The 17,380-nt window shown below is 35.0% G+C and overlaps 1 protein-coding gene across 16 annotated transcripts in view; it reads left to right on the top strand.

Annotated features, from left to right (window-relative positions):
- NFASC (neurofascin) overlaps positions 1-17,380 on the top strand; it is a 167,971-nt gene that overhangs the window by 92,415 nt on the left and 58,176 nt on the right. For 11 of the 16 annotated variants that reach the window (XM_087929425.1, XM_087929439.1, XM_087929427.1 and 8 more), the window contains 9 exons: positions 528-639; positions 1,312-1,496; positions 2,891-3,022; positions 5,458-5,601; positions 10,709-10,820; positions 11,315-11,481; positions 13,528-13,675; positions 15,330-15,454; positions 16,325-16,360. In XM_087929425.1, coding sequence (XP_087785551.1) covers positions 528-639; positions 1,312-1,496; positions 2,891-3,022; positions 5,458-5,601; positions 10,709-10,820; positions 11,315-11,481; positions 13,528-13,675; positions 15,330-15,454; positions 16,325-16,360 — 1,161 coding nt within the window. The remainder of the gene's footprint in view (positions 1-527; positions 640-1,311; positions 1,497-2,890; positions 3,023-5,457; positions 5,602-10,708; positions 10,821-11,314; positions 11,482-13,527; positions 13,676-15,329; positions 15,455-16,324; positions 16,361-17,380) is intronic. The other 5 variants (XM_087929428.1, XM_087929435.1, XM_087929434.1 and 2 more) reach the window with 1 other exon arrangement.

Genomic DNA, 17,380 nt, shown 5'->3' with positions numbered 1-17,380 from the left:
TTAAATAACATTTGATTTAACTATTTTAGTTATTTCTTGTAATTCATATTTTCCCACTATAAATTTCACAAATATTTTTAAAATAGCATTGGAATTTTATTGAATACTATAGGTGATTGTGATGTTCACAAATAGGTACAAATAACATAGGCACATTTCTTCAGTATTTTTATTTTGAAAAAATAAAACACTTAGAATTCCCTTGTTCTAAACATCAAACTTGTACATGGTTAAACTTGAAACTTGATAAATGCTTTTGCTGTGAGCAAGGTGACTATTATTATTACAATTATTATTACTGCTTCATTTCATTCCTTTCCATATGTCTCTGTGCCATTGTCTGATTTTTCCACTGAAATCTTCTTTCATTTATATTTTCCTAATCTCTTTATAGATTCCCATAGCAGGTCTTGGATGTTGCAAAGATTCTCTAATTTGCTTGTTTTCTATTCTCTTTCATTTTCATACTGCCATTTGGAGAAGGATTTACAATTCTGTATTTTTCCTCCCTTATGTCCTGATTTCAGCCCGAGGTATTGCAGAAAGGCAACCCAGCTTCATGTACCCTCTTGGGAGCTCAAGCAGTCAGATGGTGCTAAGAGGAGAAGACCTCTTGCTGGAATGCATTGCCTCAGGAGTGTACGTACCAGTTGGGATCAGGGAAACCATGGTTTGTCAAATACATTCTGGTCTATGTTCTGGGACATAAAATCATAGTTACTTATTCTTACTGATTTTAGGTTTGGTAAATAAAAGTTAACTTCACAAGTACAAATGTAAAAATTTGAAAATATAATTTTAGTTCTTTGATGTTTACAGGCAAGGGGAGCAAGTGATGAAAAGTTGTTGTGGTGACATTATGCAAGTTCCACAGCTTACACACTAGTATATACCACAGTTCAAATATGAAAGCATGCATTGTAACATCACAATATATGTTTCACCATTTTGTAACTCTTATCATTAGAAATTAATGCCAACTTTGATGGCTAGAAGAGCATTTTATACCACCAAAGTTCTTACTACCACAATTAAATCTGTATTGAAATCTTTACTCTCAGGAGCCAAAAACTAACAATTTAATTTTATACATGAATATTTTAATATTTTTAATTTTTACTCTCTTGCCTTTCAAGTTGTTTGGCGGGCATTTTGAGAGAATGGTTATTTTGAGAGGACACGAAAATTCTACCCTTAAAATAGGCAGCAAGTTTCCAGAAAATTTCTTATAATACATATTTCATGTTGGAAAAATTTGGCATCAAATGCTTAAATCTTTTGGATTTGTTGTTGTTGTTGTTGTTCTTTCAGTCCAACACCAGATATCATGTGGCACAAAAAGGGTGGTGATCTCCCATCTGGCAGGATCAAGTTGGAAAACTTTAACAAGGCACTTCATATTGCAAATATTTCTGAGGAAGATTCTGGAGAATATTTCTGCTTAGCTTCCAACAAAGTAGGCATTAGCCGTCATAGTATCTTGGTGAAAGTGAAAGGTATGTCATGTGTATTGTGCCTTCTTATTCCCCACCAGCTAGTAATGCAAAAGACTCATGAAAGAGGCTTACATAGGAAATCTTTCTGGGGTCAGTCTGACCATGTGATTGGAACATGGTATTAGAATACTTCCTGAGAAACCAATTACTGTTTTGAACACAAGCCTACATATCTTTATTCAGCCAAGTGAAGGCAACCATGAAACTATCATTGTTTCTTAGGTATAGTGAATTGGGGAACAGTCAGAAAGAGTAGATATAACTACATAGTGGGTAGAGAAAGAAAGGAGCCTCCCTAAGTTACCAGGATGTAAAGGTGACTTGCTAAATTCTGTTAATGCAGCTTTGTAATAAAATAGAATTAGCTTATTTGGTCAGGTTTCCCCTTTGGTCTACCTGGTGAGGCTGATACCTTCTCTGCCATGCTGGCCACCTTATGAAACATTCACCACCACCCTCCCCAAAGCGAGGTCAGCTTCATCCCTTTTTATTTTTCAGAAGTTTCTCAAGACTTGTCTATGTCACCAGGCCTGGGGACCAGGGGAGGTGGCTCCCTTGCTAATCTAATTGCTTGAATGCCTTATGCTTTTAAACTTTTTTTTAATGATCATTGTGTTACATGTTTCTTATTGCATATCTTTGTTGTTACACTGCCAAAAGTCACATCTTATGAGATGGGTAGCTAAATAGAGTTGATACATACATAAATGTAATAATTTGGCCTTCTAAGAGTTCAAAGAATGATAAATAAGGAAAATGTATTCAAATTATGAGACCTTTTCAAATACATTTCCATTTATATGCCACATGTTTATTCCAATTTGCCCTAAAGATCAAATATTATATCATTGAATGTTCTTTTTCTGCCTCTCCCAAAAAACGTTAAAAAAAGGTTTTCCAAAATTCATCCTTTTCTATATATTCAATGAAAGTAAATTAATAAATAGCAAAAAAAGAGGAGTTCCAACTGCCTTTTATTTCTGTTCTGATTTACTTGCTTTCAATATATACAGATTGTTGCTTATTTTATGAACATCCCAATTAAGTATATTAACTCCCATTATTAATTGGAAGGAAGCCCTTGCTTCATTTCAGCCTCCAGTCATTAGAAAAGTGTTCTCTAAACTGGGATTTGCTATAAAAAGTGTAACTAGTTCATCTGTAACACAATTGTATTCATTATGTTCCAAACATCTTCTGTGCCTACTTTCCTTTCATTGAAAGATTGATCTATCTTCCAGTATTTCTTAATACAGAACTCACAATTTGGCTTCCTGTAGTCACTTCAGTTTTCCTGTAGTTTTCTCCCTTTCTTTCATATCCATATTTTCTCCAGTGGATCCCTATAATGATAGCCATAGTGTCTTTTTATATTTATCACTTTTGTTCTAAAGCTTCCCCATATTGGCTGGATGAACCAGAGAACCTTATTTTGGCACCTGGTGAAGATGGAAGACTGCTGTGCCGTGCCAATGGTAACCCCAAACCTTCAATCCAGTGGCTTGTGAACGGAGAACTTCTAGAAAGTAAGCAAAAATAGAATCTAATTACTTGAAAGATTTATATCTTCCATGTTTCTTGACTTCATTATTGTTAGAAGGAAGATAAAGATATTTTCAAATAACTGCTGATAATCCTTCCTCCCTCCCTCCTTCCCTGTCACTCTTGACTTCTGATGACCATCTGGATTAATTCTATTTTTATTGCTTCAAGTTATAATTGCTTGAAGGACAGGTCAAATTTTTAAACAATTGATTGCTGATACTAACGAAGTGTGAAATACAAGTTCCAGAGGATTCAACTCACTTTATACTTTAGTCAATGCTTATTTGCATTTTTCATTTCTGAAATTATTTGTTTTATGCTATTAAAAATAATTGATCGTTGGCATGTTAACATGCGACAGTATTTCTGTGGTTCTATACTTTGAGTTTTCTTGGAGGTTAAATTATGACGTTAAAGTGGGTTTTGAGATTGATGTTTAAATCACATTTACACCAGATTTTTTGCTTTTTTTTAGGTAGACCTCATACATATCACACATTGATATACAAACATGACTTACTGTAGTCTTGATATTATTATATATTTCTATATAGATTCTCAGTCTTCTTAGGAGGTTCTGAGTTTTGTTTTTCTCAGTTATCTCTGTCCTGTGCTGCCTTTTCATCTTTCCTTTCCCTTATAAATTTACCATATTTCTGCATTCCAAATTCTGTAATGACATGAACCTTTCTGTCTGCATAAACAATGGACGTTTTCTGCTCCATTCTAAAATGTGGCTGTTCTAGATAGCTACATAAGAACTTATTCAATGCTCACAGACTGCAATAGTTTAGTAGTCATGAGTCTCTGGATTGATTATGAGATATATGCATAATTGGGTGATGCTTTAAGGATGAGATCAAAAGAAATAGTCATGGGATATTTAGCCAAAACAAACAAAAACTAAGCATAGGTAGTCCTTCTTTAACAACTGATCACTTAGAGATCATTCAAAGTTACAATAAAGTCAGGGATGGGATTTATACTGGTTCGGACTGATTCGGGTGAACCCCTTGCTCCGAAGATTAGCTGGCAGCGAACCAGTTTGCTACGATGAGTATGAGGGCCCACCCACCCACCCCTGCTCTTTCCTGTGCTTTATTTTATTTTTTTAGAGCACAGCTGATTTGCGCGGCAGAGTGGTTTGCCACGCCTCAGCTGTTTTATTCACAGGGACTGCAGTAGAAGGTAAGTATTGGAGCTTTTTAAAATGTGGAGCACAGGCACGGAGCATGCATTTAGTGAGCGTGCACACAAAGCGTGTGTGCGCATACAAAGTGTGTGATCACCGAACCAGTTGTTACACTGGTGGAATCCTACCCCTGAATAACGTCTACCAAAAAATGACTTACAACTCGATTCTGGACATTTGGCAATAAGCTCATCTTGCACATTCCCTAATCATATGATTACTATGATTCACAAAGTTTTTTTGCTAGTTTCTGGCTTTTTTGGAATGAATGGAAGACTGTAACAACCATGGGATTCACTTAACAAATTGAAGCATTCATTTTACAACTGCCACATTCATTTAATGAGTGCTGAAAAAAAAGGTAATCAAATCAGGTTAATTATGTGGGTGCCCCAATTTACGACTGTCCTGACTTATGACAGAAATTCCCAGCTCCATTATGATCATAAGTTGTGGGCTAATTGCCTAAAAGAGCTATGGTGGCGCAATGATTAGAATGCAGTATTGCAGGCTAACTCTGCTCTCCGCCAGGAGTTGATCCTGACCAACTCAAGATTGACTTGGCCTTCGATCTGTCCAAAGTTGGTAAAAGGAGGACCCGGATTGTTGGGGTCAATATGCTGACTCTGTAAACCACTTACAGAGGGCTATAAAGCACTATGAAGTGGAATATAAGTATAAACACTATTGCTAATGCTACCTGCAAGTAATTAAAATGAAAGGAAAGACCTTTTATTTTAAAGTTAAATTGATTCATACTGAGCCCCTTGCAGTTAGTAAAAAGAAACAATAAGAGTTTTCCTGCTTGTACTTAAGTTTCCCAGTATATTATCTGTACTAACATAATTCAGGATAATTTGTTTTATTGTCAATATAATGGATATTTCCTTCTTAGATATACACCCTCAGTGATAGACCATAGAAACAAAGACATATTGAAATAAACATTGAACAGAAATGTAATATATAGATTTATATCAAATTATTGAAAAACAAGGTGTTCTATAGATCAACATGACTGGAACTGCTACTTTGAAATGCTTGTTATTTTCAATATTTAATAATAGGAATGCCGAGGTCAAGAGAGAACTTCCATCCATTATTTCTTCACATCAGATGAGATTGATTGCTTAATTTTAGATGCTTTTATGGTGTTCATTTGATATAAATTATAACAAAAAGAAATAAAAGATATCTCTTAATTTATGTCTGTCTGATTCCAAGGTTCTGCTCCCAATCCCAGCCGTGAAGTTAATGGAGATACTGTTATGTTTCGGGACATCCAGAGTGGCAGCAGTGGTGTATATCAGTGCAACGCTTCTAATGAACATGGGTATCTGTTAGCCAATGCATTTGTTAGTGTGTTGGGTAAGCACTGAACAGGCCAAATTCTCAGTTTTTTACCTATGTTAGTACATCTAGTTTTAAGAACCTTTAAAATAATTTCCTTTTTTTAATGCAATTGTTTTCTTATTAAATCGTTTGTTTTTTCCCAAGAACTAATATCCATTATGGTTGTTACTAAGCAATGAGTCAGGTGGTTTGTTGAAAGAGCTATTGTATTCTGCTCTATATATCACAATGGCTCAACTCAGAATGCAAAGAAAGCTAAACCATGCTAAGATGCCATGGCTTACTGAAATAACAATCGCAACCACTGATTAGATTATGAGAAAATTTGTTTAGATACACAGTTGTTTAGGACAACAAGGTGATTTAATATTTAAAATAAAAGGAAAGCTTTTCAAACATGAAAAGAAAATATACATATATCAAATTGTTCTTGTTATGATTTAGTAGAACTGGAAATTGAATTGTTTAAAACCATCAGAGCAGAATTCAATATCTACATCAGAATGTCTCCATTCATAATTCAGGTCAAAATGATCAATCTTTGTGCATTTTGATTTATGGAATTTCATAGCCTAATATAATTCATGTACATATTATTTTATAATAACAAAAAAGACAACCTAAGACTCCTTGGGTCATCCATACTGCAAAGAATCCGCTCCCGTGAACTCCGTGCAGAACTCAAAAAACATCTAGACAATGGAGAAAAGGACCTATACATTGACTACAGAGCTGATTGCATCAAAAGAAAGTCACACAACCCACAACTCCGCATCCAACCCCACCCTATCCAATCCAACATCACTCAAAACTAGGCACACACACCCCTAACTACCTCTATTCCAACCACAACTGACCTTAAATGCAAGCTACTCAATGCAAGAAGCCTTGTAAATAAAATACCTGAATTTCTTCTCTTACTAAATACAGCTAAATTCGACATTATATTTGTCTGTGAAACATGGCTCAATGCATCTCTCCCTGATTCCATTACCACAGTAAGAGACTATCATGTTTATCAATCAGATCGTGAAATCCGTAGAGGAGGTGGTGTTGCTATCTTCTATAAAAAGTCCCTACATCAAAAAAACATCCAAATTACCCAGGAGCTTGCTATTCCTGAGACCATTATCTGTGAACTGTCCTTAAATATCACATTTCAGTTCTTACTATGTTACAGAGCGCCTGATTATGACAGGAACATGCAAACAAACTAAATACACTACTAACATGGGCAGCATCCTGCCCACACGGTTTTATCTTTCTTGGTGACTTCAATCTACCTCATATTAACTGGACCCTTAACAAATGTACAACTGAACCCATACGTACAACCTTCTACAATGCAGTAATAAATCTGGGACTAGAACAACTAGTAACCAACACTAGACTTAACTGTCTCGATCTCATCTTCTGCAATAGTTTGTATTCAATTTACGGAATACAAATTAAAGAACACTTTTCCAACAGTGACCACAACATGATTGACTTTTGTCTCAACATACGTCCACACAAAAATCATCACAACGACGGAATCCCCAATTATAACTTCAAAAAAGGCAACTATGATCTTATAGACAATGATCTCTCATCCCTTGATTGGCAATTTCTATTTTCTGGATGCAATACTGTAGAAGACCATTACAACATATTTTTACTTGATGTCAAAAGAGTCATCAAACTATATGTACCATTAACAACTCCCAAAACCAGAAAAAAACAAATTACCCATAAGGAAGCTTCAATCCAAAAAGAAATCACTTTGGTGGAAAAACAAATCTGGTCACGTTGCCAACTTCAAAAGCCAATACAAAAATTTATGCCACCAGATAAAAACTGAATGCACTAATTATCACATTAAACAAGAAGAAAACCTTCTATGCATCAATTCCACCAGCACTTTCTACAATTTTATAAACAACTAACTAAAAGACTCAAGGTCCATCCCACCCCTGAAAGGACCTAATGGTAAAGACTGCAGCGACGACACCATTAAAGCCAACCTCTTTAACACATTCTTTGGCTCAGTATTTGTTAAACAGCAATGGATCATGCCCAGTATTTCCTAGTCAAACCACAGACAACTACAATGATCTAATACATATCGATTTTACAGAAGACAATGTTGAAAAAGCACTGCACAATCTAAAACCATCTCTATCTATTGGACCAGACGGAATATGTGCCTACTTCTTAAAAAAGCTACCCACTGCCATAGCTGAACCTCTAAGCATAATCTTTGAAAAAAAATTCAGGACCAACTCCTTGCCAAAACTATGGCCATGGTCATCCCCATCTTCAAAAAGGGAGACCCCAGCCTAGTTGAAAATTACAGACCAATCTCTTTATGCTGCATCACCTGTAAAATCATGGAATCAATTATTAAACAATCCATCATCCTCCACTTAGAAACAAACAATCTACTCTCTAATAAACAATTTGGTTTTAGGAAAAAAACTATCATGTAATCTGCAACTCTTACACTGCAAAAACATATGGACTACACAACTTGATCAGGGCAAAGCAGTAGACACAATCTACATAGACTTCTGTAAAGACTTTGATTCAGTGGTACACAGCAAACTACTCCAAAAACTAAAATCTTACAGTATCTCTGGACACCTGCGTAACTGGATAGAAGCATTCCTGTCAAACAGACAGCAAATGGTCAAAATTGTCAACAGTGGTGTCCCCCCAAGGCAGTGTTCTAGGACCAACTCTTTTCATACTCTACACAAATGACCTCTGTGATCATATCAAGAGTAACTGCATTCTCTTCACTGATGATGTAAAGCTATTCAACATCACAGACAATACTGCTACCTTTCAAAAAGACCTTGACTATGTATCAGAATGGTCAAACAAATGGCAACTTCAAATCTCAACAAATAAATGCTCTGTCCTACATATTGGCAAAAAAAAATCAGAAAATAAAATACTGGCTGAATAGTCAAGACCATGTTGATGATCCAAACTCTGTCAAGGATCTTGGAGTACTCATCTCAAATGACCTAAGTGCTAGAGCCCACTGTAACTACATAGCCAAAAAGGCGTTAAGAGTTGTTAACCTAATCTTACATAGCTTTTTCTCTGGTAATATTATACTAATAACTAGACCATACAAAACATTTGCTAGACCAATATTCAAATGCAGCTCATCAGTCTGGAACCCACATTACGTATCTGATATTAACACAATTGAGAAAGTCCAGAAATATTTCACAAGAAGAGTTCTCCACTCCGCTACTTGTTGCAGAATATCTTATGCCACCAGACTTGAAATTCTAGACCTAGAAAACCTAGAACTACGCCGCCTTCAGTCTGATCTAAGTATAGTATATAAAATCATACATTGCAATATCCTACCTGTCAATGAATACTTCAGCTTCAACCATAACAACACTAGAGCAAACAATAGATACAAACTCAAGGTTAATCGCACCAAACTTGATTGCAGGAAATACGACTTCAGCAACAGTAATCCAGACAGTCAATGTCTGGATTACTCTACCTGACTCTGTGGCTTTTTCCCCAAACCCCAAAAACTTTAACCTTAGACTGTCTACTATTAACCTCACCCCTTTCCTAAGACGTCTGTAGGGGGGGCGTGCATAAGCGCACCAATCATGCCTACCGTCCCTGTCCTATTGTTTCTTTTATAATTTTTTTATTTTTCTTATATGTATCCATGTGTTCGTAGCTATGTTTTTACTTACACCTATTATCTTGTAAGCCATTGGCAAATAACAATAAATAAATAAATAAAATTTCATTGATATTTCTTTCAGAGGAAATATATACAGAGATGTTTCTGCTTGGAAATAGTCCATGTTGAACTTCGTAGCACAGTCAAACATCAACACCTGATGTTTTATGATGTTTTGTATCATGCCATAAACTGATTTATAATAATTTTTATATCATAATTTTTTAAAATAAAATTTTCCAATTTCAACTCCAGGAATCTGGGTCCTGGAGTTTTACACATTCTTTAAGTTAGCCCATTTGAAGTACCTTAGTTAAAAAATTGTTGTCTTATTGTGTGTGTGTGTGTGTGTGTGTGTGTGTGTGTGTGTGTGTAAAATGCCATAGATTATAATGCACAAAGTCTTAATCATTTTCATTTCAATTTTGAATGAAGATATCATAAAAAGCCAAAATTGCAGAATAATAATAAACTAAACCATCCCAATCCAGTCTTCCTAGTCCCATCTGGGATACTGCTAGGATTTTTTTTTACTATGCCCTTGAAATTTTTCTAGATAGAAAATATATCAAAGACCCTTTTATACTGTACGTAGCATATGATCTCAAACTTAATTAGATAGCAGTAGAGATTCCAACTACAGTCAGAGGTTTTATTTTATTTTAAAGTAGATTCTTCCTTTTAGAATTGTCTTTGGTAGACAATTGGTCCTATCTTTGGTTTGGATTAATGAGTCATCTCCCTAGGGAGCTGTTAAACCTAAGTGTCTTTTTATTTCCCTTATAAAGTAAGCCTAAATTCTCCTGTTTTTTTATATATATATGTCCATGTCTCTCTATTCAGTTAAAGACTGCTTTCCCTCTTAATCTGACTTGCCAAATACACAGGTTTATCCATTCTTATGCAGGACTGTTTCATTACCATCCAATCTAAAAAAAGTTTGGAAGGAATTTAATTGTGCGCATATGAAGATAAGAACTTAAAATTTGGAATTTTTCTGACTGTAGAAATGAGTAAGTTTAGATGAAATAGGTAAAAGATCATTATTGTGAGAAGAAGAATTGAAGGGAAAGCTTAAATCCATCTTCTTGTTTTGGTGTTGCAGTTGTTTGCTCTTTACCTAGAAAATTTTTAATATTTGGTGTAAAAATATATCAAGTAAGAATAGCCATGTAGGTTCCCCAACTATAGTGGGAAAACACTATCGTTCAATAAATCACAATCATCAAAGTATAATTTTTAAAAATAAAATCTTCATAAATATCATGAAATATTTCATATTTGAAAAGTTCAGGCAAAATCTAAGCAGTCAAAAACTTAAATCTGAAAATTTAAACATTAGCATAGAATGTTTGCAGTAAAGCAAAATAACAGTGCTGACTGGTTCTACAGACAATGCATTTTTGTTGTTTTAAGATGTTGTTCCTCGGATCCTTGCCCCTCGTAACCAGCTGATTAAAGTGATTCAGAACAACCGGACGCTTCTTGACTGTCCATTCTTTGGATCCCCAATTCCCACATTACGATGGTAAGAATTTTAGTATTAAGCCATAGCATCTTTTTAGTATATATCTGTTTTTTGCATTGATTATATTACTGTTAATAAATAAGACAGAAACATTTTTTTAAAAATCAGCAGATATCCAAGTTACCAATATGGCATTGGAAGGACAAAGTAGCCATTATTAAAAGTAGATACACTTTATCTAGATTTATATATACTTCAAATAAATCGATAGACCACCTGGAGAAGGTTAGGTAGTAATTCCTTTTGTGCATGGGTGTCCAAAGTTTTGGCTTGTCTGGGCCACATCGAATGAAGAAGAATTGTCTTGGGCCATATATAAAATATATAATATAGTTAATGTACATAAATCATATAATAATGTTAAAAGTTATGATCTTGTGAAGCCACATCCAGGGCTTCAGACAGACTGTGGGCACAGGTTGGACACACAGACACACCCCACTTTGGTGGTTTATATATTGAATATTTAAAATAATTTATTCTTGTTTCATGAGGTTTAAGAACGGCCAGGGAAGTACACTGCATGGTGGCAACTATAAAGCACATGAAAATGGAACGTTAGAAATCATCAGGGCTCGGAAAGAAGACCAGGGAACTTACACCTGTGTGGCTACCAATCTTCTGGGCAAAGCACAGAACCAGGTTCGTTTGGAAATAAAAGGTAAGGTGGCTTCTGCTTCAGCAAACCACAGGTATTTTCCAAATATTGGAGAGAGATGTGGTTTCCAAACATAGCATATATCCTATTCATAAAGAAGGTGTGATGTTTTAGTGAAGCTTATCTTGGCAATTAGAAAGAATAGAAACATTAAATTACAGTTAAATGGACTTCTTCAATGGTAGGTTCTGTAAACCTTTGCTACGTGTTCAACATTAGACCAAAGAACCTCAAACTTGCAAAAGATGTCCTAATACCCTGCAAGCAAATACAATTTCCATTCTATTTATCTTGAGCTTGACAACAGAGATAGAAATTGCAGAAGCTTCAACTCGAAGAGGAACCTGTCATTCAGTCTTGTTGCATTATCCAGTTTATTGATGCCCATGAGACAATAAAAGAAATTCAGAAAAGGAAAAAGCAGCAGGAAAATACACTGCTCAAAAAAATAAAGGGAACACAAAAATAAAACATCCTAGATCTGAATGAATGAAATATTCTTGTTAAATACTTTGTTCATTACATAGTTGAATGTGCTGACAACAAAATCACACAAAATTTATCAATGGAAATCAAATTTAGCAACCCATGGAGGTCTGGATTCGGAGTTACATTCAAAATTAAAGTGGAAAAAACACTACAGGCTGATCAAACTTTGATGTAATGTCCTTAAAACAAGTCAAAATGAGGCTCAGTAGTGTGTGTGGCCTCCACGTGCCTGTATGACCTCCCTACAATGCCTGGGCATGCTCCTGATGAGGTGGTGGATGGTCTCCTGAGGGATCTCCTCCCACACCTGGACTAAACCTGTGGACGTCGGGCCCCATACTACCCTCATGGAGTCTGTTTCTGACTGTTTGAGCAGCCACATGCACATTTGTGGCCTGCTGGAGGTCATTTTGCAGGGCTCTGGCAGTGTTCCTCCTGTCCCTCCTTGCACAAAGGCGGAGGTAGCGGTTCTGATGCTAGGTTGTTGTCCTCCTACAGCCTCCTCCACATCTCCTGATGTACTGACCTGTCTCCTGGTAGTGCCTCCCTGCTCTGGACACTACAGACACAGCAAACCTGCTCGCAGACACAGCAAACCTTCTTGCCACAGCTCGCATTGATGTGCCATCCTGGATGAGCTGCACTACCTGAGCCACTTGTGTGGGTTGTAGACTCTGTCTCATGCTACCACTAGAGTGAAAGCACCGCCAGCATTCAAAAGTGACCAAACCATCAGCCAGAAAGCATAGGAACTGAGAAGTGGTGTGTGGTCACCACCTGCAGAGCCACTCCTTTATTGGGGATGTCTTGCTAACTGCCTATGCTTTCCACCTGTTGTCTATTCCATTTGCACAACAGTATGTGAAATTGATTGTCAGTCAGTGTTGCTACCTAAGTGGACAGTTTGATTTCACAGAAGTGTGATTGACTTGGAGTTACATTGTGTTGTTTAAGTGTTCCCTTTATTTTTTTGAGCAGTGTATAAAGAAAGATGAAAGTGGTTCAAACACTGAATAAAGGGAAACAAACCAAAAGGAGTGAACTGAATGAGTGCCGTATTTACACTGCACCACTGAACATTTTTTGAGCAGATGCTGTGAACTGCAGAGAAGGATTATGCAACAACAAAGAATTCTTGATGATTTATCAGAAAGATTAGTTACATATTGGTTGTGTCCTTGTCATACCAATTTGGGGTAAAACTTATTGCCATCTGTGGGGCTGAATATTTTGAGCTGAATTACACCTCCAAAGTACTAGGGTATGCATTAAAATGTGTCTGGTGAGTACAAGGATTGCAAGACTTAACAGTGGATAAATATCAGGAAAAAAATAAACGATAGAAACAGAGAGATTTATCATCACTTATTCCTTGATGAATAAAGCAATAGTAGACAATCTGTCCGTGTTACATTCTTTTATTAGATTCTATTTCCTAGTGCTTAAACTAGACTCCCCTAACTCCATTCCCTTCAAACATCTTGAAGAGACTAGCTTGAGGACTTCAGATAAATTAAATAGTTCACTAATAATCCTAGACTACTATCTAACTCTTTGCAGATCCCACAAGGATCATAGAGGGTCCCAAAGATGCTATACCAAAGAAAGGTTCCACAATTCACTTAGTATGCCAGACAAGACATGACCCCACATTACGGCTTACAGTTACCTGGCTTAAAGATGATATTCCTGTCTACTTTGGAAACAGGTCAGTTTCATCTTTCTTTTATTAGATGATATATTTCTTAAAATTTTAGCCTATTCAGCTACTCTAGGATACAAGTAATTATTACAGAATTTTCCCATTTTGATTGTGAGAATTACATCTATTGCTATTTGGAAGAGGAGTAAATTGATGATGGAAAAAGTTGTAATAGCAAAAGCCATGTTTTGTATGCAGAAATAGAAGGAGCAATAAAAAACTGAAAAAAATGTTTGATATCTCTTATTAAAAATTATGTTCTAAAATTAATGATTTCTTTTCACCAGAAGTTACTGATTTTTTACTTGCTCATTTAAAAACATCACTTCTGAAAAAACAATATTTGTGTAATTCTTTTTTAATACTACATTTTTGATGCCTTCAATTTTATCTTAGTCATTTAAAATGGAGAATGTATATATTTCTCTCCAAAACAGTACAATATGTTTTCTAGACTGAGCTTGTTGGTTTGTAGCTTTAAAACTAAATCATTTTTTTTTTTAAAAAAAGTTATCTACTTGATAAAAAATTAAATAACACTTTCCTTTTTAAATTCTCAGAAGTTCAATTTCCTTGATTAAAGTTAATGAGCTTTTATTTATCAAGCTAATACTGTTTTCAGATCATAAAAATAATCTCAGAAAACATACCAACATAATTAATTAATAGAAGATTCCTTCTATTAGGTATGTCTCTGTTTAGTATTCCAGGCATAGCAGCATTTGGAAATTGATCAAAAAAGCAGTTTATAAATTAATGTCTACAAAAACACCAAAATAAACTAAATTAAACCCTTTGTATGGGTATGTGCACGCACATTATATGGGTATGTGCATGCACATTAACTCGTATATGTGCCTATGAGTTAAACATGCTAACTTTTAAATCATAAACTTTAAAAAATAATATATACATATAAATCATAATTTTAAACCTTTTCTCAGAGGCTGCCAAAATGTCTCCCAAAATGTTTCCCAAAGATGATTTTTTTGCAATGTTATACCATTAGTGATTCTGGAGTTGCATCCTGCATCCTTGATGTCTTTCAAAACATTGACCTCCAATCACACTGTAAAATTTCAGAGATGAAATTTCCAAAATAAAGTGTGATTTTCCATCATTTGAGCTAAAAATGCACAAAACCTGTTAGCTTTAAAATAGTTATAAAAATAAGTGCTCAGTTTCCCAAATGAGAAAAAAAAATAGACAATTTAATTCTCACTTGTAGATACATTATATTTCACCTTGAATGTGCCATTGTTTAGCCCTCTGCAAATCAGTTCAGATAGGAGTACAGTTTCAGCGAAGTATTAAAACCTTCTCAACAAATAGCTGATAGACATCCAGTGAAATCAAAATTGGAGATCCTCGAGGATTTTGTTCAAACCATATTTTTAAATAAATCAACTTGAGATGCACATCCTTCACTGATAAGAAAATAAAATAATTTAAAGTTAATTATTTTGTTTTTCTAATTTTATAATACTTTTCTTGGCTCAAAAAAACCCAATTTGTAATATGTTATAGGATATTATTTAATTTCTATCTCGTTTTTACAAAAGTATACAGTAATAGGCACATCAGTAGCTGTCATTCATGTTTTTCTAAGAGAGATGTGTTTCCATAATGTTTTTACTTGTAATGCTTCTGCACTGAAAAGGATGAAGAAGGAAGAAGATGGTTTGACTATACATGGAGTATCAGAAAAAGATCAAGGATATTATACCTGTGTGGCTAGCACTGAACTAGACAAGGATACTGCCAGAGCCCATCTCACTGTACTTGGTAAGTCTTCCTTTCAATTTTCTTGAATTTGGTGTACATTCTAAGTATCATAGACAACTTATTTAGGCAAAAGTTATAACTTGTTTCTCTCAATTATAGAAAATGGAATACACAGCAAAAAAAAAAAAGAAACAATCTTAATTCTTTAAAAATGTAATATTCTATTAACCATGTTCAACTGGCTGACTTATTTTCATTATTTACTGATTTAAAATAATCTTGCTTGTACACAATAATTATGAGTCCTAATGGTGAAAAGCGAAGGTGTGTCCCAGAGCTGATTAAACACAGTAGTTCCTTTGTATTTTAGTCTTCTCTGTAAGGTAGGGAAGAGATGCAAAAATAATTTAAATATGTTTAGGAATCTCTTCAAAGCACTAGTTCAATTTAAAACTTGATTTAAAATATGGGTTAGTCATCCTTTTGTCTTTGTACGAGATTTTTTTTTTGTACAACTCTTTGTCTTTGTACAAGGGATTGGAGATGTGCATGCACATTTATTGGACGTGTATCCTTTTACATAAACTGGCTTATACCAAAGGAGTACATATAGTTCATCTCTCTCCCTTCCTCATCCTTATCCCTTTCAGCAATTCAGCACATATTGTTGAGTTCTCACTCTCATTATCAGAAGGATATAAGATATGTTATCCCACCAGACAGATAATCTGATGATCTGCTACTGGTTAGAGGCCAGGTGGCTTGGTTTTGTGCCACAGGAAACCCGCAATCTGTTTTCTGTCAACCAAATGAATGAACTTTGATTGCAGCTTGTTCACCCATGGTTTAAAAGCTAAACTATAATTCTTCAATTACTTATGTTTAACTATTGATCCTAACTCTCTAAATGGCTAATATCTTACTTTGCAGCTCCTTCTTCTGTTAACCGTATGACCCCACCCCCAGGTAATCAGTACTAATCCATCAATCTCTTTTTTTCTTTTGTTGCTGCTTAGTCATCAAAATAACTTTAATTAGAGTTGTACTGAAAGTATAACTGTGTTGGGCTACTCATCCATCAGCAGTAGTCATAATTGGGAAATAGGAAAACATCTGGAATTCTGTTTTACAGCTTGTTGCATAGAGTGTAAAAGTAAATGAATCTACTACTAGGAGTCATTAAACTACAGCTTAGTATAGGCTACTAGGACAAATGCCCAATTCTGATATTGACAAGGATTTTCTTCTCCTCCCTGTATGAATGTTTGCATTTACTTTAACATTTTCAAATTCAGACTATTTTGCAGTTGGAACATGCCACATTTTGAACGTGTTTCAAATTTTGAGCCACTCAGACTCAAAACATCAAGTGTTTCAAATTCAAAAACAACTCCAAAATGCTTAAAACATCCTGTTTGGGATTTTTTTAAAAAGTGGGATGTTTTAAATTTGAAACAGTTTTAATTCAAAATGTTTTCTACATCTCTATACTGTTGATAAAAAAAATGCAACACATCCATATGGGCAGACCACAAACGATGCTAGAACAGTACAGTGTTTTTTACAATTTTCTTCTGTACTTCCATGAATCAGAGTAACAATCACTAAATATTCTTACTTATTATTTCTCTAAAATCTAAAACTCTCTCTAAACAATTGGTTCTAAAATCCTTACTCTGATGGTAGAGAGCCTTCAGCCTCATTTATTCATGCCACAGAGGTATATAAAATTTAAAACAAATAATAGAGTGTGCTATTTCAAGGTTACCAGGTAGATGCCATTTTGCAGTACTCCCCTAAAAATTATCCCTGCAAAGGGGAAAAAAAAGTAGCATATCCTGGAGAATTTTCTACTCAGACTACTTTTTGTGTGGGACAGAATTCTATACTTTAATAATTTAGTATCAGTCTGAAGTAGTACCACTTGTTTTAATATCCAATTCCCATCTTTTTCTGTGACAAGTTTAAACTTGACCTTGTTACCAT

The sequence above is a fragment of the Pseudonaja textilis genome, chromosome 3 (assembly GCF_049901715.1).
Source record: "Pseudonaja textilis isolate UNSWEBS1 chromosome 3, rPseTex1.2, whole genome shotgun sequence".
NCBI classification, from domain to species: Eukaryota; Metazoa; Chordata; class Lepidosauria; order Squamata; family Elapidae; genus Pseudonaja; species Pseudonaja textilis.
This window is presented reverse-complemented; position numbering and strand designations above follow the sequence as displayed.